This window comes from Hirundo rustica, chromosome 32 (assembly GCF_015227805.2).
Source record: "Hirundo rustica isolate bHirRus1 chromosome 32, bHirRus1.pri.v3, whole genome shotgun sequence".
In the NCBI taxonomy this organism is placed as follows: domain Eukaryota; kingdom Metazoa; phylum Chordata; class Aves; order Passeriformes; family Hirundinidae; genus Hirundo; species Hirundo rustica.
The window spans coordinates 728714-739637 of record NC_053481.1 but is presented as its reverse complement, the minus strand read 5'-3'; the positions used below and the strand labels follow the sequence as shown (position 1 = coordinate 739637).

Sequence of the window (10924 nt, the reverse complement as noted above, 5' to 3'; positions counted from 1 at the left end):
TTCAATGGAAAAAATTACATATATTAAAAAAATCTCCAGCTTTGGTGGGATTTGATGGTTTTTCTTCCCCTCCTTTCCCCCCCCTGTTTTAAATTAATTTTTAAATTATTATTTTGATGTCTCAGTCCCAGGGTTCTTCTGATATTTTCCTGCTTTTTTTTCTGCCTGTTTTTCCAAGAGGAAGAGGAAGGAAAGGGGGGAAAGAAGGATAGAAAAGGGGAGAAATGGATGGAAAAGAGGATGGTAAAAGTGGAAAAAAGGTGGGAAAAGAGGGAAGGGATGGAGAAGCTGGGGTGATCCAGAGGGTATGGATGACTTAGGATAATCCTGAAGGTTTGGGATAATCCAAGGGCAATGGGCATGGATCCCGTTGGAGACTGGAAATGGGCATGGATCCCACTGGAGAACGGGAATGGGAACAGATCCCAGTGGAGAGCAGAAATGGGCATGAATCCTGTTGAGGACCGGGAATAGGCATGGATCCTGGTCATGAGACAGGAGGAGGAGAAATTTTGGGAAGTGCAGGCGAGCTCCTGCCAGCTCTGGGTGGCGCTGGCAAAAGGCCCTGCAGGGATTAATTAGGAACTGGGAAATGAATTGGGAATTGAACTGGGAATTGCGGTCAGCACAACAAAGGCAGGATCAATGGGGCCGGAGCGATGGCGGCGACACCCGGCAAGAGAGGACAGGGACTGGGAATGGAGCTGGGAATAGGGACAGGAAAACAGACTGGGACCGGGAAAACGAGATAGGGACAAGGAAAGGGAAGGAGAAGGGGGAAATGGGAATGGGACTAGAAATATAGAGATGGAAATACAGGAACTGAAGTGGGACCAGCAATATGAGAAAGGCAACAAGACAGGGAATATGCAACAGGAAATATGGGGATGGCAACCAGACAGAGAATGTGGGACAGGAAATAAGATGGGGAATGGGATCCAGACTGGAATGGGAGCAGGATGGCACCAAGAGTGGAGTGACACGGGAATGGGCAAGGGGCAAGAGGAGTCACAGTGGGAAGAGGGGGATCCTGGACAGGGGAAACCGGGAACGGGGGACATTTGGAGAGTTCCAGGGTAGGGGGTCCTCGATCAGCTGCCCCAGAACCTCTGCCAGGGTTTCCCAGCACAGTCGGAGCCGCTCAGCCTGGGGAGCCCAAATTCCTGAGCAACCCCCAAGTCCCTGCCAGGAACCCTCAACTCCCTTGCACCCAGCAACCCCCACATGCCCTGGAAGATTCCACCATGTTCCCATCCACATCTTTGTCCAACATCTTTATTTTTACCCTGGTTTTGGGTGTATGGAAAGGACAAAGAGAAACGTAAAGAGAATCCAGGCCATGGGGAGCCAGGAGATTGTGGAGCCCCCAGCCAGGTTTCCTCCCAGCACGGATCTCTGGCACCACGGATCACTGGGGCTCTGCCCACTGGGGATCACTGGGGATCATCCAGTGTGGATCCTTCCATGGGGGATGGAGCTGGAGCAGCGCACGAAGCTCTTCCTGCACTCGGGGCACTCGCAGGGCTTCCCTCAGTGGTGTCTCCACTGGTGTTTGGTAAAGGCGGAGCTCTGTGAGAAGCTCTTCCCACACTCGGAACACTCGTAGGCCTCTCCCTGGTGTGGATGTGCCGGTGCCTGACGAGGTTGGAGTTGTACCTGAAACCCTTCCCGCAGTCAGGGCAGTAAAAGGACCTCTCCTCCATGTGAATCCTCTGGTGCAGGAGGAGATCGGAGCTGGTCTGAAACTTCTCCCTGCATTTATCACAATTGTAGGGCAACTCCCCAGTGTGGATCATCTGGTGCCTGACAAGGGCAAAGTTGTACTTGAAGCCCTTCCCGCAGTCGGGGCAGCGGAAGGGCCTCTCATCTGTGTGAATCCGCTGATGGGTAAGGAGATTGGAGCTGCTCTGAAACCTCTGCCCGCATTGGTCACACTCATAGGGCCTCTCCCCGGTGTGGATCATCTGGTGGACAATCAGGTGGGAGCTCCTCCTGAAGCTCTTCCCACACTCCCCACACTCATAAGGCCTCTCCCCAGTGTGGCTCCTCTGGTGGACGGTCAGGTCGGAGCTCGACCTGAAGCTCTTCCCACACTGCCCACACTCGTAGGGCCGTTCTCCTGTGTGGATTCTATGGTGGTTGATCAATGTGGAGATCAGGCTGAAGCTCTTCCCACACTCAGGACACTCGTAGGGCCGTTCCCTGGTGTGGCTCCTCTGGTGGACATTCAGGTGGGACCTCCGGCTGAAGCTCTTCCCACACTCCCCACACTCGTAGGGACGTTCCCCTGTGTGGATTCTCCAATGGTTGACAAGTTGAGATCTCCACCTGAAGCTCTTCTCACATTCTGAGCACTTGTGGGGCTTCTCCCCATCCTGAAGCTGCTCAGGGACCCCCGGCTCTGAACTTTGGCCATCTTCCTGTCCCAGGGTGGATCTTTCCTCCTCAGATCCCCGTGATCTGCGTTTGGAGCCCCTCCCTGTGCGGGATCTCTGCCGCTTTTCCTCCCCGCTGGATTCCTGTGTCGTGGAGCCGCTCAAAACGGCCTCTTCCACGAGGATCTGCTGCGGGGATTTCTCCTCCCTGGTCTCCGTGCTCAGCTCCTTGTCTGGGGGAGGAAGGACAAGGAGAGGATGGGATTTGCCTCTGTGCATAGGGAAGGGGAAGGAGATGTTGTCCTGCAGCCGGGGGCCAGGCTGGGCTGGGAGATGGAGCAGGAGAGAGGGGCAAAGAGGCACTGAATTCCTCCTCACCTGCCTGGGGCTCCTGGCCCATCTTCCTCATCCTCACGGCCTCCTCTTCCTCCATCGGGCCAAGATTTGGGAATGGGAAATCCTGGTTTAGGGGGAAAACAAGGGCTGAGCGCATTCGCTTTGACGGTGCCGCTGCCCAAGTGCAGCTGCAGAAGTCAGCGCCCCTTTCAGCCTCGGGGGGCCTGGAGCCCGCTTATGTCCAGTCTCCTCCCACCCCTCCACGCTGCCGTGGGTCCCCCAGCTCCGGGATCGCCCCTCTGCGCTCTCCCCGCTCCGCGGCTCCCGCGTTCCCCCCCGGCTCTCCCGGCGATCCCCAAACCCGATATCGCCCCGCTGCCCACCGGTGCCGGTCGATCGCCACATGGCACAGGCCAAGATCCCTCCAGGGCCATTTCCGGCTCGGCTTTGAGGTCCTGCAAGATCCAAACATTCCCTGCCCAGCACAAAAACCATCCCGCAGAGGCTCCCAATGGATTTGGGGCGAGCCCCCCGTCCTCGTTCATCTCTGGGTTTCGGGGGGGGGCGGCGATGCTGCCGAAACCGGGGGAACTGCGGCCTGGCCCTGGTCTTCCTGCTTTTCCTCGTCTTCCGCTTCCGCCTTTTTCTCCCTCCCTCCTTTTCCGCCGGCTCCTCCTCCGCTCCCAGCCCGGCCCGGGCGGAGCCGACACGCAAAAGCAGCCGCACTCTGCCCTGGGCGGCTTCCAAAGCGCCCTCGCCCCGCGCGGCGCTGGGAGCGATCCCGGGAGCAACTGGGAGCGATTCTGGGAGCAGCGGGAAGGAATTGGGAGCACTTTCCCTCCCAGTATCGCTCTTACTGGGAGCACTGGGAGGGAACTGGGAGCAAACAGCGCCCGGAGGCGGCTGCAGGCGGGGACGGGCGGGGCCAGCCAGTGGGGCGTGGTTATGCAAATACGGGAGCGATCGCGGGCTGTGATTGGTGGTCGGGAGCAGCGCGGTGTTTCCCGGGTCACGTGAGGGCCGGAGCGATGGCGGCGGCGTCTGGTGAGGGGAGAGGGGACAGGGAATGGGGACAGGGACCGGGAATGGGGACAGGGAATGGGGACAGTGACCGGGAAATTCGGGAGTGTAAACGGGAACGGGCCAGGGACGGGAAGGGGCCAAGCGGGACACGGGTACAGGGAGTACCGGGAACCGGGCCGGAGGAGGCGGCACCGGGGCTCGGGGACAGCGGGGACCGGGCCGGGGGAGTTAACGGCTCCAGGGGACACCGGGCAGGGGGGACCGAGGTGACACCGGCCGCTGTCCCCAAAGAACGAGCGGCTGCTGAGCCGCGGCCCCGGGTACGGCTCGGCCGTGGTGGCCCCGGTACCGGAGGAGGAAGAGCTGCGGCGCCGCCTCAAGTATCTCTTGATGAGCCCCTGTGAGAAGTACCAGGCCTGCGGCAGGCGGCCCGTGAAGCTCGTGCTGCAGCTCACCAAGATCATCCTTGTCACCGTGCAGGTGACACTGCCGGGGACAGCAGGGACAGGGGCTGGGACACTGGGGAGAGGACACAGGGACACCAGGGAGGGGACGTGGGGACTTTCGGGAGGAGGTGCGGGGAAGGGACACACGGAGACCCGGAAAGGGACAGAGCGTGGCCGTGTCACTGTGTGGGACAGCTGATGGCAGCGGTGGCCTCTGTCCCCAACCACAGGGTGAGAAGCGTTGTGGGGTGAAATGTGGCAGTGTCATTGTGGTGGGACAGGTGCTGGCCATGGTGGCCTTTGTCCCCAAGCTGTGGTGCCATTTTGGGACAAAGCACAGCAGTGTCACCACATTGGGACAGGTGGTGTGTCACAACCACTCGTACAAGCGGAGGTCGTGATGATTCGTTTCCCGATCTCAGAGTGCAAAACACAGCACAGAGGGGATTTCAGTATTAATCAGGAGAAATGCATTTTTTATGGACTGACCATAGCAAATGCGATAGAGGGATTAAAAGAGAGAAAAAGAGAAAGAGAGAGAGGAAAGAGGGGATATAGCTATGAAACGTAGAGACGGAGTCCTTGTGGTCCGGTTGATGGATCCGCCTGTCACGTCGGGGAGAGTCTCTGGAAATCTCTGGTTAACTCAGGGGGTTTTATTATAGTCCTCCATTCCGGGGGGAACAGGTTATAAGAATAAGTCTATTGAAGCCACTGAGGGGGAACAGGTAGTCCATGTTCTCAGCAGTAAGCAGAGCCATTGTCTTCTTGGTCCAACGACCACACCTGCAGTCAAACATCTCACTTCGGTAAAATCACCCCCACCTCCGCGTATTGGGGTTGTAGGGGGTCTCATGTCTCAGTCCTTGGGAGGGGGCTTTGATCTCTGTCTGTCACAGTGGTTGTGAAGCAGATGAGGGATTTTCTGTGGGGGACCACCAGAGTTACCCCAGAAAGTCCACTTGGCCAAGAGGTGGGGAAATTCATAGGCTCTTGTCGTGAAGCAGGGACCGTGAAGCAGGTGCAAACTTCAGGTACAGAATCGCCATTACACCGCTCAAAGCCAGTGTACCGTGACGTGGTGACACAGGACAATGCACCTGCGGACGACTGGCGAGCATCCACTTCGAGCAGGCCAGAACTGCAGTGGGGTCCTCGGTGTCCTTGTGACGATCGTGAGGCAAAGGAGGGGAACTGCAGACCGACTCTTACAGCTCCCTTTTCCCAAATTCCTCTGAGGGATTTTGGGGCAGAATTTTCCCTTTCCGGTGGTTTTTGGGGATTTTGGGGTGGACTTTTTTCCGAGTTTTTTAAATTATTATTATTTTAGGGGGTGGAATTTCCCTTTTTCCATGGTTTTTTTTGGCTATTTTGGTGGTGGAATTTTCCCTTTTTCATTTATTTTTTTGTGGGATTTTGGGGCTGATTTTTCCGTTTTTCACTGGTTTTTCCAGGCAGAATTTTCCATCTTTCAATGGTTTTCTGAGGCGGAATTTTCCCTTTTTTAGGGGAAGGAATTCCAGTGTTTTTGTGGGGGACTTTGGGGCCTCCTGGGATGTTTTTTGTCCCCTCAGGCTGATCAATGTCACCGTGGAGTTCCAGCTTAAGGCCATCAACGTCAAAATGCTACTGAACCACAAAATCCCTCAGTACTACACCTTCAGTGTCACCGTCAGTGTCCTCGTGTGTCACCAAGGGTCCCCTGAGCGCCCCCTCGGTGTCCCCAAGTGTCCTCTTCATGTCCCCTTAGTGTCCCTCATCTGTCCCTGTGTCCCTTGGCTGTCACCCTGTCCCTCTGTGGGCCCTGGGAGGCAGCGAGCAAGTGACAATGCCACAGTGACAATGACTCAGTGACAATGGCAGTGACAGTGGCAGTGACAATAACAGCAATGGTGACAGTGGCAATAACAGCGACGGTGACAGTGACAATGGCAGAGACAGTAACAGTGACTGTGACAGTGATCGCGTTGTTAGTGTGGAGACAGATAATCACGGGATGATTATATGCTGATTCTTTCATTGAAGAGCTCTGGGAATCAGGGGTACAGACGGATCCAAATCTGACTCTGACATAGGTTTGAGATGAACGTGTTTTTATACCCTTTTCATTATAGAACTATATATTAATTATTAAACCCCTATTGTCCTATTGTATACATCGATCTTATCCAAACATGAATTCTTGTCATTTTCATCAGGTCTCCCAAACATCCTTTCTCATGATTCTTGTTACGATTACATCATTTCTCATAATTCTCATTACGATTGACCAATAATCATACTTAATTACCAAACAATCATTACATTTAACAATCATATCATTTATCATATGATGATTATGCAGGTCCAGTTTCACATGATCCCTGACAAACAAAGCTCAGCATTTGTTCCCAAGGCCTAGTTCCCTTTCCCAGGCCTACCAGACCCAACCTTTCTTTCCACCCCTGAATCTATTCTATACAATTCCCATGATTTTAGAAACATTTTAACCCTATGCTATCAGTGTTAATGACAATGACAGAGTTAATGATAGTGACAGTGAGAGTGAGAGTGAGAGTGACAGTGACACAGATCCCAGGAATGGGCACGGATCTATTGGAGATTGGGAACAGGCACGGATCCCAGTCCAGGCTCTGGAGGAGGAGGAGGAGGAGGAATTTTGGGAAGTGTCGCCAAGCTCCTGCCAGCTCTGGGCAGCGCTGGGAAAAGATCCTACAGGGATAAATTAATTGGGAATTGAATTGGGATTTGAACTGGGAATTGCAGCCAGCAGGGCAAGCGCAGAATCCAGCAAGAGGGGACAGGGACCAGGAATGGGAGTGGGGACAGGGAATGGGAATATGGGATGGGGATTAGGAAAGTAGGAGTGGGATCGGAAACAGGAATACAGGAAGGGGACTGGGAACTGGAGCCACTCAACCTGGGGAGCCCAAAGCCCTGAAAATTCTTCAAATCCCTGCCAGGAAGCCTCAACTCCCTGGCACCCAGCATCCCCCACACCCCTGGAAGATCCTCCCATGTCCCCATCCGTGCCTTTGTTCAAAATCTTTATTTTTACCCGGTTTTTGGCGTGTTTGGAAAGGACAAACAGAAATGAAAAGAATCCAGGCCACAACGGAGTCAGGAGGATGTGGAGATCCCCAGCCATGTGTCTTCCCAACATGGATCACCGGCACCACAGATCACCGGGGCTCACCAGGGCTCATCCAGCACGGAACTTCCCACAGGGGATGGAGCTGGAACAGCGCATGAAGCTCTTCCAGCACTTGGGGTACTTGCAGAGCTTCCCTCAGTGTGTTGGTGTTGGGTCAAGGCTGAGCTCTGTGAGAAGCTCTTCCCACACTCTGGACTCACTTAGGGCTTCTCCCTGGTGTGGATCAGCAGGTGTTTGATGTGGTTGGAGCTCTGGCTGAAGCTCTTCCCACACTCCCCACATTTGAAGGGTCTCTCCCCGGTGTGGATGCGCTGGTGGGTGTTGAGATGGGATTTGGACCTGAAGCCCTTCCCACACTCAGGGCAGCGGAAGGGCTTCTCATCTGTGTGAATGCGCTGATGCACAAGGAGCTGGGAGCTGGTCAGAAACCTCTTCTTTGCATTGGTCACACTCGTAGGGGCCTCTCCCCTGTGTGGATCCTCTGGTGGATGGTCAGGTACGAGTTTGACGTGAAGCTCTTCCCACACTCCTGACACTCGTAGGGCCGATCCCCGGTGTGGATCCTCAGGTGCATGGTCAGGTGACAGTTCTCCCTGAAGCTCTTCCCACACTCCGCACACTCGTAGGGCCGTTCCCCAGTGTGGATCCTCTGGTGGACGGTCAGGTCAGAGTTTGATGTGAAGCTCTTTCCACACTCCCCACACTCATAGGGCCGTTCCCCCGTGTGGATCCTCTGGTGGACGTTCAGTTCAGACTTTGACCTGAAGCTCTTCCCACACTCCCCACACTGGTAGGGTCGTTCCCCTGTGTGGATCCTCTGGTGTCTGATCAGGTTAGGGTTTGACCTGAAGCTCTTCCCACATTCCCCACACTCGTAGGGCCGTTCCCCCGTGTGGATCCTGTGGTGTTTCATCAGTTCATTGCTCGCCTTGAAGCTCTTCCCACACTCCCCACACTTGTAGGGCTTCTCCCCAGTGTGGATCCTCTGGTGGATGGTCAGGTCAGAGTTTGACGTGAAGCTCTTCCCACACTCCCCACACTCATGGGGCCGTTCCCCTGTGTGGATCCTCTGGTGCATGGTCAGTTCAGACTTTGACCTGAAGCTCTTCCCACACTCCACACACTCGTAGGGCCGTTCCCCTCTGTGGATCCTCTGGTGGATGACCAGGTTAGAGTTTGATCTGAAGCTCTTCCCACACTCCCTACACTCGTAGGGGCATTCCCCCGTGTGGATCCTCTGGTGTTTGATCAGGTTAGAGTTTGACCTGAAGCTATTCCCACACTCCTGACACTCATGGGGCCGTTCGTCTGTGTGGATCATCTGGTGTTTGATCAGATCAGAGTTTGATGTGAAGCTCTTTCCACACTCCCCACACTCGTAGGGCCTCTCCCCCGTGTGGATCCTGTGGTGGACAGTCAGGTTAGAGTTTGATGTGAAGCTCTTCCCACACTCCCCACACTCGTAGGGCCGTTCCCCTGTGTGGATTCTCCAGTGCTGGATAAGGAGGGATCTCCACCTGAAGCTCTTCTTACATTTTGAGCACTTGTGGGGCTTCTCCCCATCGCAAAGCTGCTCAGGAACCCCCAGCTCCGATCTCCGGCTGCTTCCCCGGCCCAGGGTGGACCTTTCCTCCTCCAGTCCCCGTGATCTGCGTTTGGAGCCCCTCCTCGTGCTCCGTGGCTTTTCCTCCCCGCTGGATTCCTGTGCTGCAGAGCCGCTCAAAACGGCCTCTTCCACGAGGATCTGCCGCGGGGATTTCTCCTCCCTGGTCTCCGTGCTCAGCTCCTTGGCTGGGGCTGGAAGGACAAGGAGAGGATGGGATTTGCCTCCGTGCACAGGGAAGGAGATATTGTCCTGCAGCCGGGGGCCAGGTTGGGCTGGGACATGGAGAGAGGGGCAAAGGGTCAGTGACTTCCTCCTCACCTGCCTGGGGCTCCCGGCCCATCTTCCTCCTCCTCGTGGGCTCCTTCTCCTCCATCGGGCCGAGGTGTGGGAATGGGAAATGCTGTTTTAGGGGGGGAAAACAAGGGCTGAGCGCGTTGGCTTGGACGGTGCCGCTGCCCAAGTGCAGCTGCAGAAGTCAGCGCCCCTTTCAGACCCGGGGGGCCCGGACCCCTCTCATCTCCAGGCTCTTCCCGCCGGTTCCGGGCGATGGCCACGTGCGACCCCCCCCAAAATACCACCAGGGCCTTTTCCGGCTTGGCTTTGGGCTCCTGCAAGATCCCAACATCCCCTGCCCCGACAAAAAAACCCTCCCGGAGATCCCCCGATGGATTTGGGGCGAGCTCCCCATCCCCGCTCACCTGCGGGTTCCGGGTGGGCGATGGAGCCGGAGCCGGGGGAGCTGCGGCCTCAGCGGGCACGGGAACCGCGTGCTGCTGCTTCTCCTCCTCTTCCTCCCGCTCCGCCTTTTCCTCTTTCTCTCTCCCTCCTCTTCCTCCCGCTCCTCCTCCGCTCCCAGCCCGGCCCGGGCGGAGCCGACACCCAAAAGCAGCCGCACTCTGCCCTGAGCGGCTTCCAAAGCGGCCCCGCCCCGCGCGGCGCTGGGATACGATCCCGGGAGCAACTGGGAGCGATGCTGGGAGCAGCGGGAAGGAATTGGGAGCGTTTTCCCTCCCAGTATCGCTCTTACTGGGAGCACTGGGAGGGAACTGGGAGCAAACAGCGCCCGGAGGCGGCTGCAGGCGGGGAGGGGCGGGGCCAGATCCAAGGGCGTGGTTATGCAAATACGGGAGCGATCGCGCGCTGTGATTGGTGGTCGGGAGCAGCGCGGTGTTTCCCCGGTCACGTGAGGGCCGGAGCGATGGCGGCGGCATCTGGTGAGGGGAGAGGGGACCGGGAATGGGGACAGGGACCGGGAATGGGGACAGGGACCGGGAATATGGAAACAGCGAAAGCAGAGAGGAAATGGGATGGGGATTAGTGTTCCAAGGTGTTCTAGTGAAACCCATCCGGGGCTGCGAGCTCTACAGCTGGGCCTCCCCTGGGCTGCTGCGGCCCAGGACCCAAAGGCCGGAGCTGCAGCCTTGCTCCTGTCTCAAGAACAGGAGCCTCCTGCAGGCCCATGTCCGCTCCATGTCCCCAGCATGAGGGAGGGCTCTGAGCCACAGCGGGTGCTGGCAGAGGGGCTGCTCTGGCCAGCTGGGGGCCTCTGAGGAATGGCCAAAGGCCTTGTGCTCTCTGCAGCTGGCCAAGGACAGCAGCGGGGCTGAACGGTTCGTGTGCCACCGCCAGCCCGAGCTGTGGAGCCCTCAGGGCCCCATGCGAGAGGCAGCCCTGGGGAATGGCACCGGGAATGGCACAGGGACCAAGAATGGCACAGTGAGTACCAAACTGGGACTGGGAGTGGGGCCGGTAATATGGGAGAAGGACCAGGAATGGGCCTGGGAGTGGGAATATGGGAACAAGAAGGCATATGGAAACCCGAAGCACAGGGAGAATATGGGCTGGGAATTAGGAAGGCGGGACCTGGATCAGGAAATGGGAATACAGAAACAGGACTGGGCATATGGGAACAGGACAAGGAATGTAGGAATGGAAATGTGGCATTGGCTGCGAGCCTGGCAAGCGGAGCAGGAAGACGAGAATG

General features: G+C 56.7%; 1 protein-coding gene and 1 pseudogene across 1 annotated transcript in view; one reads left to right on the top strand and one right to left on the bottom strand.

The window, feature by feature from the left end:
* Positions 1-834: 834 nt before the first annotated feature.
* Positions 835-10014, bottom strand: LOC120764619 (zinc finger protein 850-like; annotated as a pseudogene).
* LOC120764613 (zinc finger protein 501-like) overlaps positions 9487-10924 on the top strand; it is a 5501-nt gene continuing 4063 nt past the window's right edge. The window contains exons 1-2 of the mRNA XM_040088621.2: positions 9487-9651; positions 10522-10656. Coding sequence (XP_039944555.2) covers positions 9487-9651; positions 10522-10656 — 300 coding nt within the window. The remainder of the gene's footprint in view (positions 9652-10521; positions 10657-10924) is intronic.